This window comes from Pseudonaja textilis, chromosome 6 (genome assembly GCF_049901715.1).
Source record: "Pseudonaja textilis isolate UNSWEBS1 chromosome 6, rPseTex1.2, whole genome shotgun sequence".
Classification (NCBI taxonomy): domain Eukaryota; kingdom Metazoa; phylum Chordata; class Lepidosauria; order Squamata; family Elapidae; genus Pseudonaja; species Pseudonaja textilis.
In genome coordinates, this window is record NC_141995.1 from 24,313,052 (window position 1) to 24,331,681 (window position 18,630).

General features: G+C 43.3%; 1 protein-coding gene and 1 long non-coding RNA gene across 2 annotated transcripts; both read right to left on the minus strand.

The window, feature by feature from the left end:
* Positions 1 to 1,928: 1,928 nt before the first annotated feature.
* Positions 1,929 to 8,069, minus strand: LOC148125419 (uncharacterized). The gene is made up of 4 exons (XR_015744102.1): positions 7,988 to 8,069; positions 6,926 to 7,003; positions 3,434 to 3,569; positions 1,929 to 1,973 (listed from the first exon to the last, which is right to left on the minus strand). It is a non-coding gene; the product is annotated as an uncharacterized LOC148125419 (long non-coding RNA).
* A 4,755-nt stretch (positions 8,070 to 12,824) lies between these two features.
* On the minus strand, positions 12,825 to 16,600 carry POU4F2 (POU class 4 homeobox 2). Its single transcript, XM_026697812.2, has 2 exons — positions 15,884 to 16,600; positions 12,825 to 15,269 (listed from the first exon to the last, which is right to left on the minus strand). The coding sequence occupies exons 1-2, from the start codon at positions 16,172 to 16,174 to the stop codon at positions 14,334 to 14,336; spliced, it is 1,227 nt and encodes a 408-aa protein (XP_026553597.1). The 5' UTR covers positions 16,175 to 16,600; the 3' UTR covers positions 12,825 to 14,333.
* Positions 16,601 to 18,630: the final 2,030 nt, after the last annotated feature.

The following is an 18,630-nucleotide window of genomic DNA, read 5'->3' on the forward strand; positions in this document are numbered from 1 at the left end:
ATAAAAGGATTTTGCCTAATATAGATTTCCCGCCATTGTTTTGCTATTCCAGGTTGTTTTCTTCCAAATAGCTTTTCTGTTGAGAAATCTGTTTGCCATCAAACATTAGCCACACACGGTCGGGTTATCAAAGGGTAGCTCAGCCAAGCACATGTATCCACCTGTTCAATCGGGGATTGGTACAGAGGACGAGATGCAAAACTCCGCTTGGCAAAACCGCCTAGGTGTCAAGAGTACGGCATTCCATCTTATGACTGACCATATCGGGCTGCAAAAATCCAGAGTGCTAGATGGCAGCAAAGGAATACAGAACAGGCAATCTATATGGGCCATCCAGAGGTCCTTCTCATTTTCCTCAATACTGAACAAGCAGCCCTAATCAGTGGAAATTCCTCCATCAATTCTAGAAAAGGGTCTAGCGCAGGGGTCTCCAACCCTGGCAACTTTAAGCTCGGAGGACTTCAACTCCCAGAATCCCCCAGCCAGCTTTGCTTTGAAGAGTTGAAGCCCTCCAAGCTTAAAGTTGCCAAGGTTGGAGACCCCTGGTCTAGCATACCTAAAACCAGATAAGGAATTAAAATGCTGTTTATTAGCAGAGCTTCGTGAGTTGTGTTTGATAGAAAGATACAGGGAGCTACAGAGACTTCAATCGAGTGACTGGTTGGCCTGAGAAACAAAGCTATGTGTCAACTTGATCTTCTGATGTGTTGTTCCTCATGAAAGGGATGATCCTGGGAACTGATATAAATGTTTTTGTTTCTACTAATATAAACTGAGCAACTGTGTATAAACTGTGTATTCATTTTGTGCAAATACTGTCCAATTAAATAAGGTAAAGGCTTATTAGTATTGGAAATGTCAGTTTCTGAAGACTTCATAGACAACGCCATGTACTTTACTTAATAATAGCATATATATGATTTTGTAGTTTTTCTTCCCATTTTTGAACTTCCCTATCTAAACTGTAACTGCGTAATTTCCTAGTGACTTTCATCCAAATGTTAACCCAGCTTAGCATTTCAAGATCAGGCAAGGTCAGCTAGGTGGTGTCTCCAGTTACCTCCAATATTTTCCTCTTTAATCAAGAGATGAACACGCTTCTGAAATACCATGTTTTCTAAAACCTCTTTCCTCAACTCTGTTCATCTCATGTACATGGGGAGTATAAACCTCAATTTCCTGTCAAAGTATTACTGTAGTCCCCAGCACTTTTGGATAGAAGGTTGAGAAAAGGCTGTTCGACATCGGTACATCTTCCTTGAAACATGAAATAAAATATCTTGTGAAGAGAAAACTCCGGGACACAAAATGGTTTCTGGAGAGCAGGAACCATTATTTGCTTCTACTGATTTTTGATCAAGATACATTGGTTGTAATCTGACATTGGTAGGGAGTGGGGGAGAATGTATTTGTACATTGCTAACATGAAAATCTTCTTGGTGTTTTAATTTAGAGACTCCCTTTAAAAAGAATAAAACTCCCTCCTGTTTCCTAGGAAGAGGTTTGACTGCCTGGTTGCTGTTGTATTACTGTACTGATAAGATTCAGCAAGGCCACCTGTTTAAGGAGGGATGGCAAGCCCTCTTCCACTCGATGCATCAGTTGATAAGGTTGAAGGCCCTCCGTCAGTCACAGAATCATAGAATAACAGAGTTGGAAGGAACCTTGGGGGTCATCTAGTCCAACCCCCTGCTCGAGTCTCTTGTCCACAGCTGCTTGGACCAGGGCAACCAAAAAGATGGAACCTCAGAGAAAAGGACGGCCCTTACAAGTCCCACCAGATAACATTTCCACATTCTGGGAACTCACCTTTTAGCTGCAACAATGACCCTGAAACCCTAAATTCTGACTATTGAAAACAGGGCTAGAGAATAGGGTCGCCCTCGCAGAAAGTCCACAGGCAGCCTCAGCTTGCACAGCTGATTGAGCTCTTAGCACAGCAAGTGTCCCGGTTGCACAGCCTTCTGTCCTTCCTGTAAGTCAAGAAGAAAATTGGAGTCTTGTCCACCAAATGGAAGCAGCTGAAAAACGTGGGCAGACATAGTTGGGAGCACACAGTAGGGAAGCCAGAAAAGAAACCCCCTAAATCAGGGGTCTCCAACCTTGGCCACTTTAAGCCTGGTGGACTTCAACTCCCAGAATTCCCCAGCCAGCTTTGGGAATTCTGGGAATTAAAGTCCACCAGGCTTAAAGAGGCCAAGGTTGGAGACCCCTGCTCTAAATGGCTTGCTCTGTACTGAGGTTCCACTGCTGGTATACGCTAATCTGAGTTCCACCACCACCATCACTCCTAACATAAAAATTAGCCAGTCACATTTTAGCCTATGCGTGCTAGTGAAATTGGGCTAATTCAATCACAGGTAAAACTGTCCCACAAGCCTTCTGGGAAGTGTAGGATCTTCCAAGCCACGCCTTCCACGCGCCAAAGGAGGGGCCTCGACGGTCCCCTCGAGAGGTAAAAAAATTGGGGAACTGACGGAAAGCTGCGCATAACTGCAACCTGCCTGGGACGTTGTTCTCAAGAGGGTTTTTTTTTTAATCGTGATGGGTTGTTGAATAAGCCATAATGTCTTGGGTTCACCTGAGCCAACGGAGGAGTGAAGGGATAACATTTTGGTTTTGCAGCCGATATGCGAAATCTCATCCGGGATCGATGCTGATTTTATTTTTTAACGTGCTGCATAGATAACAAGGCTTTTCCACGGTTCCCTAATGCAAGGTAAGTGATTTGGCGACTATTGCTCTTCGGTGGAGAGAAGCAGCCAGCCTGTAATTGCTCGGAAAGTGCCTTCTTATCTGGATTGCTCGGTTTCCAAGGCTGAATCGCCATTTTCAGCTCAGTCGAACCCACGACCTCTGCTTCAAATACTCCCCCCTGGGAAATGAGGGCTCTACACAGAGTCCGCTCTCCTGCTACAGGCCAAACCAATCTAGTCAATCGTCTCGCCGATGGAGATTGCGGAAGACCCTGAAAGCAGATATGTTACTTAACTATATCTTATAAATTGAGAGAAAAATCAGCTTTGTTGATGGAGCGATTCTGGAGTTTGTCTCCAAGTGTCCCAAATATATCAAGCACCTATGCTTTTAAATTCCAGATGAACAAATATATCTTAATTTTTCTAAAATATTTTCTGACATATATTTTCGTTTTGGAACGCCATAAAATGCTGCTAAAGTCCCAATGGAATTCCACTTAATAATTACATATGGGGTGGAAATGAATGGTAATGTTAATAGTGTTGTTGTTGAAAACCCAGTTCCTTGGGAAAGACTCGATAGATGGACGAAAATGACAAACCCAATCTAAACATCTGACTGTGAGCCCAACCATAATAAATAATAGCGTCCCTTTAGCAGGATGATACGCTTTCCTGCATCTTTTTCTTTTTTAACCAACTAGGGTGCGCTAATGAGACGGGTCCTTACTTACCCGGTTCTGAAGTTCGCAGAAATTTCGCCTCGCTTGATGGATTAATGGCAGCTCCGTTGTCTCCAGTGGCAACTCTACAAATATGTAGATTTGCTACCAAATATTTCCGAAGCAGCGCCTACGGTAACAAGTGGCCCTGGGAAATCAATAGGACGATGTAAGAAACGCAACTAAGAACTCAGTGGATGAATCAATAGCTATCGGAACCGAAATGTCTGAGATTGGCGGGAACAATCGTGTGCGCGCCCTCTGTATGTGTGTCGGGGAACCAGACATTTACAAGCGATAAACGTTCTGTGTTTTATCGGCCTTTAATGTTTGTAAGCCGCCTCTAGGCGAGATGGGCGGCCAACAAGTCAAATAAATAAATAAATAAATCTAGCCTCGTCTCAAAAAATACATGGCTTATTACGGGAAGGATTGACTTTTTAATATCCAACATTGTTAGGCGCAAATAAAAGATTGTGGATCACTGTCTCCTAAGTATGACTTAAAGGAAAGTTGTATCGAGACGACTTGTCTAGGGCTGGGTTGTCATGACTTGTAGGCAACAATCAATACCTGTTTGCCGAAGCGATTTCCCTCCTCCCTCTTCACGATCACTTCGAGGAGGAGGGTCTTCAGCCACAGCGTTAAAAACATTTCCATTGAAATCACTTGGCTTTTTCCCCTCCTCCTGGCTTTTTTTTTTCAACACACAATCCCCACCCCCCAAGTGGCTTATTGGAAAACCTTAAAACACTCCTCTGAATTCCCATTTGTGGCACAGGAGAGATGATTTCAGGCTCGCTTTAAGGAGATTTTAAAAGGGCATCGTCTTTGAAACCGGAGCAAAAATATCAAAAGGGGAAAAAAGTTGATTCAATGTAGTGACATTCTGGATTTTTTCTCTAGAGTAAATCTTCCATGGTGGAGTAGGATCTCTATTCCCTGTAGTCCAAGAACATCCAAAATAAAACATCTTTAGTCTATAGCCCTGTGTTTATAGGGGGCACGGTGGGCATCAATGAGATTCATTTCTGAGAAAACTATATAGCCTTGGGATATTGTAATTTTTTTTTTAATTAGGGAGAGTTCAGCACAGAATCCATGCCCCCAATTGTGAAGATGTATGATACACTAGAATTTATTCTCCCCAAGGTTTTAGGAAAAGAGGAGGGAGACTATTAGCCTCTTGGTTCTCTTTTAGGAACCCAGTTTCAGTTTCACACACACATACACTTTCAAGACTAGATGGCAATTTTAGCTGACAATTGTGATCAATCCAACTCTGAGAGAACTCAGATTTAGCTGTTATAGAATTGAGATTCTATTGCAACTTTTCTTCTGCCTGGAAAGGTTATGAAACCTGCACCAAATTAAAGGCACTGAAGTGTTATTGAATAAACATACCATGTTTACCAGTTGCACTTCTGTCAATCTTTAGCCAGTTTTCTGAATGTTGAACCATTACTGGCTATCTAATCAAGTCATATAATTTTGTTCTAAAACGCTACAAGCATTTAACAATGGATGTTTATATGCCAGCTATATTTTAAAATGCTTGTCTGATGTTGACCTGAAGTTCAAATCCATGCCATTTTTAGTTACAAATTGTTTGGTTCCACATAATCATCTGGACACTAGACAGCATTTTGCAAATGTAATTGTTTAGCCTTAAAATAACTTCTGAGAAATTAACTAAGACTTTACAAACCTGAAACCAAGACAATCACATTCCCACGATGCTTCTTCCCAAGAAACAGTTTAACATTAGAAAGATCAGCTAAGCCACAGGTTGCCAAAAAGTGGAGGATATTTAACAAAATTGTGCTCCCCGTTTGTTTTTGTACATATCTAACTCAGATTGTTTAATTTTCCCCATTTCCTATAAAACACTTAGTCCATTTCAAAAACAGTGGTAAATAATGCTAATGCTAACTTTTAAAGAAAAGGGAGATGCCTGGCTATATGCAGTTCTTCTCGGAAGTAAAGTTTCTTGAGTCTTGCCACCAGATAAGCCAAACTTACAGACAGCCAAGGAGAGATGTAGTTTCTTGGAAGATGCTATGTACAACTTTGCTCTGGCAAAGTTACTGAGGACAACAACTTGATTGGTAAGAGCATTACCATGCAGTATCTAGTTTACATTAATTCTGCTACAGAAAAGCACAAGCAATACTTTTAAATGCACTTCCTTTATCTTAAAATAACATTTTAAGCTTTCATCTACTCTATAGGTATTGAACTATGAAGTACAGATTAATAAAGGAATACATAAACACTATTCAGACATTTTATCTTGATTTTCTACACCCATGATACTATTTATAAATAATTAAATGTATGACAGCACAAATGGACCATAGTACAGCAAGATTCCATTAAGTATTAGGGTAGAGCAAACAGGGAGATGTAGGGTTGACGTATCAATAGTTTAACTTTTATCATTTGTTTTACAAATGTGGAAAACCAAGGGGAAATAATAATCAGACTTGTAAGAAACTAGTGTCTTCAACTCTACTGGAATCTAATGAATCCTGCTGCCTTCCTTTGGGAAGAGTTGGTGGGTGAGTGAGGTGGTGTCTCTATTTCAGAGAGTGTGACTGAGAGGTTAGAAATGAATTGCATTACTTTAAAGGCAGCATTTAAAACAGTAAAAATAGTTTACTTTAGAAAATACCCCCCACCCCACCCCAGCTTTTCAGAAAAAGTACTGTGCATAGCTGCATGGGGGGGGGGGGGAGGAATAAAAAGAAGCCAAACCCCTTACCCACCCCACCATGACTCTCAGCTACTACACTACATAGAGTGATTTTTATTAAAACTAGAAGAACTAAAGGCATTCATGAAGCGCCTCCTCCAAAGAACAATGGACAGTGATAATCAGGAGAGACAATTCTATCAAAAATACGTCGTTCAGAGTTGTCTTCGTAAGCAAAATACCATAGCGGGTGTAATCTACACTGCCAAAGCATATTATTACCAAGATTAGGAATGTGCTGCAAATCTCATTAAGTATGGTTGCCTTCCTTTTGTGAAAGCGAGAGTGGCAAGGATATTTAATTAGTTACTTTTGGATGGAGCCCTAAACACATGACAAATAAATCTCTGCCTCAACAAGCTCACAAGCTTTAAGCAAATAGGTGGCCAGTCATACCTGTCTTATTGAAGCCCACAGCAGGTTCCTTTTCTCATTAAAGTGGGTGGCACTGTCTGCAGCTGTGGTTTCCTTGAACACCTCTCCTACTCCAGTTTTTCCTGCTCTCTCTGTGCCTGCCTGGGGCTCCGTAGTTTAATTTAATGTAACCCTCTGAGGGCCAGGGCTATGTGGCCAGGCTAGCTTAATGCTGTATTAGGAAAGCATCGACGTCAATTTATTGGTTTGGGGATAACAATCAAGATATAAATATAAATACAGATACACATACACCACACACACACACACACACATTCTTTTGCTTGCAGCGGAATTTCTTCTGGATAAGGTGAGGAAGGGATGGGAAATATTACCTTGCTACCACGAACTCTTCGGACCATTTCTGTGTAAGCCTGAAGCCACAACTCTGCAACAGTCTTTGTTCAGTATTTCTAGAGGGGGAAAAAAGTAAAATCCAAAAATTAGGCTCAGGTTATTTACTTAAATAATCTCAGGTATTGGATTTTGAACCCAGAAATATATATATATTTCTAACACTTGTCAAAGAGGTCATGCATTTAAATGTGCTTTCTCTAACAATCAAAATCACAGTTAAGACTGCCAAACTAGGATTGGCGAGATTCAATTCTAATATCAGCCATAAAGGTTGCCTTGAGATTTTGAGCCAATTTTGTAGTTTTGGGATAATCTCCCTCACAAGGCTGTTTTGAGAATACAATTCCCAGAGCAGCGTTTTCTACCCTTAGGACCCTTGAAAGAAAAGTGGGATATAAATTCAATAAATGAAGCGTGCTTCACGGTTTAAAACTGGAATCCCTTAACTACCGTTTGGAAATGGTTAAGAGGTGTAATCCGCAAACTAAGTAACGTTTCTTCCATCCCCCCACAAATGGAAATCTCAAGTTAGTTTCCTTCCTCCCTTTTTCTTTGCCAAAGAATAATTTATGGGCGGGACTCTCTAGAGTATTTCCGTAAAGGAAAGCGATGAAGCCGGATCACATTATAACTAGCCGCAATTATTAACGTGCCACGGTTTAAAACAGTCCTGACTGATCCGGGAAACTTGGGTTTTTTGCGGAGCAGGAGAAGAGCGGCAAGTGAAAGCGGTCTGCCGCTGGTTAATCCGCTCCTGTTACCGGGAGCTCAGCGTGTGCCTTCCAACTCGGGTCTGGGATACGGTTTCCCAGCGGTGCGGAGTTCGCTATTTGTGTGTGTGGGGAGGGGGAGATTTTACCGTGATTAATGTTCAGCAAAGCCTAGAGAGCACTTCTGTTCCCCCCCCCCCTCCTCCCCCGGCCCCTTTGGATGTATGATTAGCACATGAGCTATATGTTGCTTCATTTCGTCTACCTGCAGGATCTGCAACTTGACGAACTTGTCAAAGGAACACAAACAGAAATGACAACCTTACTCACCCAAAGGTTTTGGAGCGTTTGAAAATGAGATTACACCACAAGGAGAGAGAGAGAGACAGGCTGCCTTTGCTCTTCCCATCCCCAGCCTTCATCGATTTGTTCCTGAAAAGCCTGCGCATTTTTATAACAGCTAGAACCGATTAATATTGCATTAACCCGTTTTAAAACAACCCAAAAGCACCAGAAATCCACAGCCCCATCAAAGCCATGTATTATTCAAGCAAAGGTCATCAGAGGCGCTATATGTGTATATGTTAATGGGCAAAAGAGAATCCTACATTGGTGACACTGCCCTCGAAAGGAAAAAGGACTAAAAATGCTTCTAATATTTAATTTCAGATCTGTAGTTTGCCTAATTTGAGATTAAAAGCAGTCACGTCTTTGAAGCCAGACACTCAGTGTAAATGTACAGTTAAAATATTCTATTCCAGAGTCCCCAGATGAGGCCCTCTCAAATCCCAGGCTTCATTAAATTTTAATTATCATCCCAGGCTCGAGCAAGGAAAAGGGAAGAGATTGTCCGCCTAATTACAATTGATAAAAAAAAAAAAACCTCCCGTTTCCCCCCTCTCCTTTAGTATGGGTTTCGTAGCTTATTTTATATGCTAAGGCTTTAAATACAAGGAATGAGGCAACCACACATTATAGATTATAGGTCTCCTCTATCAAAGATACTCCTTTTAAAAAGCTGGAGTCAGGGGGGAAGGGAAACCCCAACAAGATTTGGAGGAAGATCAATGAAAAAGATGACTACCTCCTTAATTAGGTTCCTGCCCTTATAAGGTGGATGCTTTATTGTAGCTGAAACAAAGCGCAGGCTTTTCCTAGTTGAGAAAACCTTTCCCTTTTGTAGTCAGAAAAGCATAAGTTTTCTACAAATCTAGTTCTGAACTTCCAATTGCTCTTTTTAAATTAGTGTTTAATAATTTCCTTATCAACAAAATACAAATATGGATTAAGTATACCTTATGTCTGATACTTCTGTTAAAAGCCAGTCTTTCCTTCCTTTAGCTGTTTTGGGTTTCTAAGCAGCTTCCTATTACCACCACTTAATTTTATTTCCATTCTCTCCAAGTTAAATAGAAAGGCCAGGCTCACAAGGGAGCTGCCATGTGCCTACAGACTAAGGATGTCAAGCAAAGCCTTGCTGTGCAAAGTTAATTTCAATTCCCGAGGAGGGTTTCACATTCCAGCTTGCTATGACCTGCAGTAATTAGCTGAGATAACGAATGATTACTTACTTATTCCTTGTAATTATCTGGATTTAATAATTCGCTGTGTAATTTATTAATTCTCCCATAATAGCCTTTACGTGAATGGCTCATTTAAGTGGGCCAAGAGGAAGTAAAAAGATAAAAGACTTCACAGGACTTACGTGAGGCCTCTGGTCTTCTGTCATTCTTCAGAATTTTTTTTTTTTTTTGTACTTGCTTTCTGGAATGTTTCCAAAATCCCTGATTGAGCCTTTCATCTCTGCATAGGTATGCAATTGTCATGCTTATTCTCCTTCAATGTGGGCTGTATTTATGAATTCCAAATTGGCTTTGTTTCAGGAAGGAACAGTAACTGCTTTGGTAATTTAAAAATAAAAACCATATTTTGGCCATAATGACTTCTTAGCAGTTGTATTTAACTCTTAAATTTCTAGGTCACAGATGCTCCCTATTGGACAATAGAAGAAATGAGCAATCAAGTCAGGCATTCTTTATGGAGTAAAATCACAGAGTCTGAATCCTTCTTTCCACTTACATAGAAATGCTCTATTGACCTCCTCCTATATAAGATTTGCACTGTTAAAAAAAATCTTGCTGCCTAGACTGTTTTCTATTGAACTATCTATGCATATGTAGTTCTTTGACCCTTGCTGGCTGCTCAAGTTCTGATATAAACACCAGTTAATGTATTTTGCCTTTTTTGTCCACAAGGTAGAAACACGATAATGTTATTCCATTGTAACATCTCAGTCCTTATAAATTTTGTCTAGAATTTCTTTGTACAGCTAAATTTAACTGGATGTAGTTTTTACTGAAGTTCTGTTTACTTTGGGACAATTTTAAAGGACCCCACCCAAACTAGTAAATGTGTGTTTATCACAAAGATTATTTTAAAAGAAGCCAACTCATATTGTAGTTAAATTTCTGTCCAACACCCTGGAAAAAGAGATGTGTAAATGGAGTCCCAATCTTAGCATTTGATCTCCCTGCCCAATTTTCAGAATAATTACTCCAGATCTAAATGATTCTAGACCAGAAAAGCTGCACAGTTTTGGGGATTCACAAATATTTCTTGGGATCTTACTGAAAGATTTTGTACTTGATTGGGTTGAAAGAGAAGCAGCATCCAGTAATAGCAAGCTTCAACCTGTGCCCATTTGGTTTTTCAAAGTATCTTCAAAATAACATTTTGGTAACCAGAAGCAGATAAATATTAAATGGCAATGTTGAAAAGAACTGATTAACTCTTCCCTTTGGTATCAACACGACTGTCTTAAGCACATTTAAATAATCTGTATCTTAAGAAAGTAGTTTTTTTTTTCAACTGACATTTTGTTTATCAGACATGGAATTGCTAACTCTTAGGGAAATAGGATTTTAGAATCAGGCAATTAATCCTTTTGCACTGTGTTGTGATTAAACATTTGTAAAAGTGATCTCAATCTAAAAAGCAAGTGTTAGAGAAATATTTCATTCTTTGAATTCACAGGTTCCTAAATTGATGTAGAGCAAGTATTACCTTCTAATAATGAAATGACCGTCATACTCTGAGACATCATCCCAGCAGTAAAACGCGTATGAACTCTTGGGTGGAGGGAGGGAACCGGAGGTGCTATCCTAAACTTGTGTAAGTCAGATGCCCAGAGCCTGTGGATTTATGTCAATATATTACACGGGGTGTGTGTGTGTGTGTGTCAGACCTTATTTTGTTTTCTTAAGCATAGCTATAATAGACTTGGGAAGGGGAAATCTATGATTAAATGTTGTTTTGTTTGGCCGAGTCTCTATAGAAAATAGCTGCCCCCTTCACCTTTTTGCCCCCTCCCCTTTATCATCCCAATTTCCCCTACACTCCGCCTCTTTCCCTTCATTCCCTTTCCTTCGCCTTGGCTCGCTCGCTCGCTCGCTCGCTCCCTCCACGAGCCGGAAGAGAGAGCCTCTGGCGAACAGGCAAGATTGAACGGAGAGGAAGAGAGCGCCGAGGAGCTGTCCTTGGTGCTGAAAGCACTGGCTGCGGAGCGCAGATGCTGTAGCTTTCTAATCGCTGCCACAAAAAATAAAAGGTGGAAAGAGAGAGGAAGTAGGCTATTTCAATACACACACACACACACACACGCATACATACACTTCGTGTGCACTTCACACGCACAAACTCGTGCACGCAGCTTTTCAGTTACTGTTCTCTCACGGATTTTAATTTCTATTTCTGGGATTAGGTGGCATTTCACAGCGACTACTTTTGATTCTTTTTTTAAAAAAAAATTCCAACCCGAAAAACAACACACAATTGTCTCAATTCACACTCGCTACATCAAAGACCTTAGTTCCTTGGGCAACAAGGTTACCAATGTATACATCTTAGTTTGATCCTCTAGAAGACAGAATATGCCAGATGCATACCTTGTTCTGGTTGCTAGATCTTTATAGCACAAAGAGCATGTTCTGCATGGTATTTATATAACTCTTTCAGGGCTACCTTTTGATCTCATGGTATAGCTTTAATTCAGCTCTTGATCCAGGTGATTTATGATCATTTATCAAACACAAGAGGAGATAAAAAGTGGGGATGTTTTATTTTGGGAATCTGGTATAAGTGGAGTAAAAAAAAGAATAATCTGCTACCTTTTCTCAGTCTTTTCCCTTGAGTGTGTTTTCTCTCTCTATTGGAATAAGGGTTCCCCGCTTTAAATTAGAAGGCTGAAGAAGTTTTTCCATAGAAATGTCTTTTACAATGGATTTCAAATTCTGATTACAATTTGATCTTTCTATTCCAACATTGCCATCTTAAAAATCATTTGCTTGGGAACAAGTCTGTTTTACATCCTAGTCGATGTATTTAAATCCACAGCAGCATATATTTCAAGCCAGCTTTGGGACAGATTTGTTTCGATATGGGAGAGATAAATTTTATTTTCTAGTTCTTAAAGTATTTTAATTGCTTCAGGAAATGTGGACAGTTAAGTAAGCAAGCTTTTTTCCTTCTGCCCATCCTTTCCTGTGGATTTCCATCTATCTTTTAATCTGACTAGTGCTTGGTGCTGCATTAATAGTGCTGAATTCTTGAGACTCAACCATTCTCACCACCGTCTTTCAGAACCCAGCTAGCAAGACAGGATGATTGAAAAGCTCCCTTCCAACTTCCTTAAGCTCCTTTGCCTGTTTTACATTCTGCAGTTTTACAAACTGGTTATCTAAAACATCTAAACCAATTCTCATTTCGAAAGTCTTCTTCATGAGGACCAACTCTATATTAAAGATTCACATAAAGGAGAAAAAAAGTAATGCTTGCATTGTCCAATAAATATAAATATTTAAGAATAATCTAGTTGTCTCTCAATGTGAAATAAGAAAAAAAATGAAATAGTTTGATCAGTAAAATAGCTATATTGGAATTATTAGCCAAAAAACAAGACCTATTTAAATCTGGAGTAGCTCCCACAGTTTGATTCCCTGATCCTAAGCATACTGATTTAGCAATAACAACGAATGTTATGAATCTGTTGCCATATAAATAAATATCTATACTCATTCTGGAAGTGCTTCAGGTTCAGTAATACAATCTATACCTGTAAAAGGAACCTGAAAAACATAGGTTTGTCAATAAAATGTTAAAATATTTTTTAATGAAAGACAATTAGACAACATTTTGAGTAAATTAATACATTGCCATAATAATAATTTCTATTAACAAAACAAATTGTTATAATGTACAGAAGTAAAACTTCAAATAACTTTTAAACATAACAGCAATACAGTGAAATCCGTAAGAATATAATTGTATGTGCATCAGTCTCAAATGAATCATTTACAATACATAATGGTACCGCAATCTAAGTACCTGTGGGTGGGGGAAGGGAGATCCAAAAGAATTATACCAAATAATGTGGATTTACAAACAGTGCACTGTCTCTCTCGGTCCACTCACTGTCTCACACTCCTTTACTCTTTCTACTGTAGTTTTGGCTTTTCTACCTCTAAAACCTCCAAACTTAATGCAAATCTATTGCAAACAAAGGGAATAAAAGAGTAACTAGGAGATCTGAACAAGGAGAACTAGTGTCAGAATCAGGAATAGACAATACTTGAATGAAAGGGAATCCAAAGCAACAAAACCACCACAGTCACCTACTCAAGTGCTTCTTTTTGAAGTAGTGCGTGTGGTGGAGGGTGTGGAAACTATGTGGGGGAATCCCCATTAAATATGTAACGCAGTCAACAAATACCTCCTTGGACAAGTGAGTCAGACTACACAAACAACGCAAGACAGCCACTATAGAGTGAGAACGCCTCACAAATAAGAATACTCATATCTTAATTTTGGAGACATATACAAATGGCTCAAGAAGAAGTTTTGTATAAGAAGGAAAAAAGCACAAATTCATAAACTCTACTAACCAATATAAAATAATTAATTTACATTAACCATACTGTTTTATTTTACTTTTTTTAATCAGGCCTTTGATGAAAGAGGTGCAATTAATTAGGATGAGCACAAAATGAAGTTACTAGAGAGATAAATTAATAATTTACAGGAGTTTGGCAGTAGTCTAATAATAGCTCTTAAAAGTTCTTAAAAGCACAGCAGGATCAAATTTTCCCTCTGCATTTTTTCAGAGAAGGAAATGGGTAATAACCACAGTAAAAATATATCTATATATATTTATAATATGCTGTCTAATGACAGAGAAACTGCCATTTATTTTTTTAAAAAATCAAAATACTTTTGAGATGCCTCTCTAATCTAGATTAAAGTTTCAGTCTCTTTAATCACTTAATTTTTTTTAAAATCCTGAAAAATAGCTGTAAAGGGTACTTTTACATCTCAGCAAAGGTGATGTTTTTTAAGAATAAAAACAATTCTTACTTGATATGTCTTCCGTCCTTTATAAAGAGTTATCTGCCTTCACAAAAATCAGTCTCTCTTTGATGCCAATTTAAGTCTGAGCCTGCAAACCAGATAAAATCTGCTGCCAACTTTCTAAACTTGATACTTTGTCCAATCACAGTCCAAACACATCTCAATCTGCCTCTTTTTTCTGAAGCTTGGTCTCTTTCTTTTCAGGAAAGAAAAATATCTTTTCTGTCTTTTTGATATTTATGTCCTCCCCCTAAAGCAGAAAGATTTCCAAAGACTAAATCCCAGCAGAGTATTTCATCCGCTTCTGTTTCTGCCTTTGGTTGCAGAACCACACTCGGACCACGTTCTTCTTGAGGTCCAATTTCTCCGCGATGGCCGCAATTTTTTCTGAGGAAGGTCTCGGTTGGATAGCGAAATAGGCTTCCAGGGACCTCTTTTCAGGAGCAGCAATTGAAGTGCGTTTCCTCTTCTTCTCCGCCCCATTGAAGAGCTCTGGTTTGGAGAGCTTCTCCCGGTGTGATTTCTCTGCTTCTTCCAGCCATGCTTGCAGGATGGGTTTGAGAGCAATCATATTGTTGTGGGACAAGGTGAGGGATTCAAACCTGCAGATGGTGCTTTGACTTAGGGATCCCACCCCGGGGATCTTGAGGTTGGCCAGGGCTGAGCCCACATCAGCTTGAGTCACCCCTAGTTTGATCCTCCGCTGTTTGAACCGTTCTGCAAAGGCTTCCAAATCCCGTGGATCTGCATCCACATCACTCATGCAGCCCATGTGCGAGGGAAGCCCATGGGCGTGCGCCATGCTGAGAGCTGCTTGGTGCATTGGATTCATGCTGCCCATGTGAGGGGCATGGCCTGGTGTGGAAACCACTGAACCATCGGGGCCTGTCATGGCACCCAATGCCAGTCCTGGTGTGATGTGTTCCAAGAGTTCTCCTTCCAGAGCTTGATGAGGTTGGTGGTGGTGATGGTGGTGGTGGTGGTGGTGGGGACCAGGCAGGGCAGAGGGGTGCGAGATGGGCACCGAGGACGAAGATGCAGCCGAGGTGCAGGGGATGGTGTTCATGGTGTGATAGGTGGCATCAGGTTTGAAGGGGCTGTGATGTGGTGGGTGGTGATGGTGGCTCTTGCCTGGCGACACAATGTCTACTGCAGCCAGGGCTTCTGCGCGGGCTAGTAGACTCTCGTCTAGACCTCCAAAGATGTTGCTCTGAAATTGCAAATAAAAGGCACACATTACTGCTGCCAAGAGGGAATTCCACTCTGTTCTCCTTGGAGTGCCATCCAAGCCAACCCTGTCCCCCTTGAAATGAGGGTGGAGGGTGGTAGAAAGAGGAAAGGAAGGAGAGAGGGAGGAGAATTGGAAGGAACGAAATAAAGTGGGAGGTATGAAAGGAAAGAGAATGAGAAGATAGATAACAGGGGGAACAAGGAAAGTAAAAATGGTTCGGTAATGAAAGAAAGATTATGAAAGAAAGCAAAGGGAGTGAAGGGTGGGAGAAATGAGGAATGAAGTAACGGTAGGGCGAAATAAGGGCCAGGGACAGAGGGAACGCAAAGCAGCTCTTCTCTCTCCCCCACCTCTCTCTCTCACACACACAAGCACACACAGAGCCGCAAATAGCCTGGCTGGACTAGCACCCCGGGTTTATACTAGTTCGTGGGAGCTCTCTTGAAAGCCTCTGTAGGTTTGGGGGAGGGCGGGAGGTGCCCGGCTGATTTGCCGCCTCCCAATGAAATAAGCGTGCGGCCGGGAAGAGATCGAGCGGTGATTTCTTCTTTCCTGGCGCTGCTCTTCTTTTCCCGGCCCCGAGAGCGACCTACCGGCGGGGTGGGCAAGCAGGCACGGCGCAGGGCCTCGGAGGTGCTGGTGCTGCTGCTGCTGCTGGAGGTGCTGCTGCTGGCGCTATTGCTATTGGAAGCGTTGTTCCGGCCGCTGCCCCCGCCTGCAGTGCTGCTGCTGGGCGAGCTGGCCGAAGCCGCTGCGGCGCCGGCAGCCGAGGAGCTGCAGGGCGAGGCGGAGTGCAGGGCCGAGTACTTGGGTTCGTGAAGGCTGCCGCCGCTGGCATGAGTCATGCTGAAGGGCTGCTTGCTGTTCAGGGACATCATCATCATCGTGGCTGCCGGCGATCCGGGTCCGAGTCCGAGAGTCCGAGTCCGGAATGCCGGCGAGAACAAAACGGCGAAGAGGCGGGAAAAGAGGCGCGCGGAGAAGTTGTCGCAGCCTCCGCCGCACAAACTGAAGGCGCCTGCCTAGCTCTCCCCCGCCGGTTCAGCCGCCACCTCTCGTCTCGCTCCGCCGTCTAACTGCTCCGACAGCTACCCCGCCGGACGCTCCTCGCCCCCGCCCTGCCTCGCTTGCTCTTTGGGGAAAGTCTTTTCCCGCCCCTCCTTTGGCCAAATCCTTGTCAGTCTTCCCTTCTCCTCCTGCCTCTTGCCTTCCGCTGAGGGTCCCGAGACGTCCCCTCGTTCCACCTGCCCCACTCTTTGCCACCCGGATACCCCTCCTTCCTCTCCAGCGAAGCCTTCGGAACCTAACTGCGGCTGGAGCAACAACAACCCCCCAGGTCTGGTCTGGTCTGTCAGTTACTCCTGCCTGCCCTGCTCCAGTTCGAGGGGCGCCCTATTGTTCTTGGCTCAGCCGCCCTTCAGCCGCCGGCTGAGGTACACCTCGGCCTGACAGGTGCCTATTCGCGGGAAAGACCCCGGAGTAACTGTGCTGGGTGACTCTTTCTCTCTCCTTCTGTTTCTCGCTCCTCGCCACCCATTGGATGGAGGCAAGGCTGGGGCTGACTGGGGAGAGGCGCATGCGTCCTGCGAAAGCCGTGTGGGGCGGCAAGAGTCGCTGAGCGCGAAGCGAAAGCTTGGCGGCGGTGGCGAAAGGCATCCGGGTGCGCGATGCTATTATCCTTGCCCCACGTGTATACACGTGGGTAGGTACGCGGGCGTGCGCTCATGGATGAAAAGACTGGCGTTTACATAACGCTGAAAAGAACGGCGAGACGAACCAGAAAGGAGTTTCATTAGAAATATGTTGACGGGAGGTGTGAAAACGATGTGCGAAGAGTGTGTGAGAGATTGTGTGGTGACGTGAAAGCTGGGAGAAAGGACTCGAGGAAAAAGCAAACTGCTTGTGCTGGAGCCAAAGTGAAATGTGAGGGAGAAAAAGCGCGGGTAAAGTCGCGCCTTGGCCCTTTTTTCGGCTCGAGAGGCGTCCGGTGGCTCCTCGGAGGCGGAGGGCTGGGTCTGCCGAGGACGGCCCGCTGTCTGGAACGTATCTCTGAAGCGTTCCTTGAGCTTTCCTGGGAGAAGGGCTGTTGTGGTTGAAAGGTCAGAAAAATCATTATGCTGCTTTGGCGTAGTTTTCTTTTGAATTGGCTCCTTCTCCCCGCCCCTTTTCTGGTGAATGAACTTTGGAGACCCCTACCTGTCAGGACAACCTTTCCCAAACCGCAGCCCTGCGAAACGCCTTGAATTAAAAACTCCTATGGCCTCCAAACATCGGACAAGACAACCTAAGCTTTCGGGGTGGGTGGTGGGTGAGAGGGAATGAAAGTCAAGTACGTGTAGACGGCCCCAGTATGGGGAAGGGCGATGCGGAGCGAGGGTGGCACGGCTGAGAGAAAACACGGGTGGGAGCGAAACGCAGAAAAGGGGCAATGGAGAAATTGTAAAAGCCTTTCACTTCGAATGGCCGTCTTTCATTAGCCACTCCACTGAAATTAGAGAGGTGGCGCGGGGAAGAGATGCCCTAAGAGACCCCATTGCGCAGATGCAGCGGAAAGGACTCCTCGCCGACACACACAGCCCCCCCCCTCCCCCGCGAGCACATGGCGCCGCCCGAGTGAGCGGCTGGCACAAGCCGGGTAAGTTGCTGCCGGCGCCCGATTTTATTCTGCCGCGCGGACTCTCGGGAGTTTGCTCTCGCTGCTCCTGCTGCTGCCCCCCTACTCCAGAGCGGGGGGGTGGGGGGGGCGCGCGACGCCGGAGCTTGTGGCCGCCGCTACCGCTGCTCCTGTTCTTCAGTCACTCCCACGCCTGCCAACCTTTGTCTTGCTGTGGATGCCTTAAAGGGCAGGGGCTGCTGCGGGAGGAGCCGCTGCAGCGAAGACCGCTGGTGGTTACGCTCCTTGTCAACCGCCAGCAAGCCCTCTTTTAAAAATTGTTTTTTGGTTGTTGTTTTTTTAAAAACTGAGCCCAGTTTGGCTGTACGCATTTCTGAAAGGAATTCCCAAGCTTTCTACTGAAGCGCTTCAAGCTGACGGCAACGCTGTGGGAATTGAACGCCTCATCTACAGAATGCAGGGTTCCTTGGGCAACTCTTCTGCACTTTGACGCCTTAGTACTTCATGAGCTATGCCTGAAGCCACGCTTAGGTTCATCCTTTTCTGATTTCAGAACTAAAGAAGTCTTATGGGCCATCAAGGTCGTGACGGTTGGGAACCGTCTTTGGGGTTCGGCGGGTATGTCTGCTAAGACCGTCGAGAGGCTATTGCTTTGATGGCCATTTTGAACCTCCTGAATCATAGGTACTTTAAGACGTGGTTGCTGGGACAGTACAAGATCCCAGG

What these genes read in the sequence shown, in the direction of transcription:
- POU4F2 (XM_026697812.2), bottom strand. Translation starts at nt 16,174, where the DNA reads ATGATGATGATGTCCCTGAACAGCAAGCAGCCCTTCAGCATGACTCAT. An exon ending in CCTGCTTGCCCACCCCGCCG is followed by an intron (nt 15,270 to 15,883) that starts GTAGGTCGCTCT and finishes TTGCAATTTCAG; the next exon opens with AGCAACATCTTTGGAGGTCT.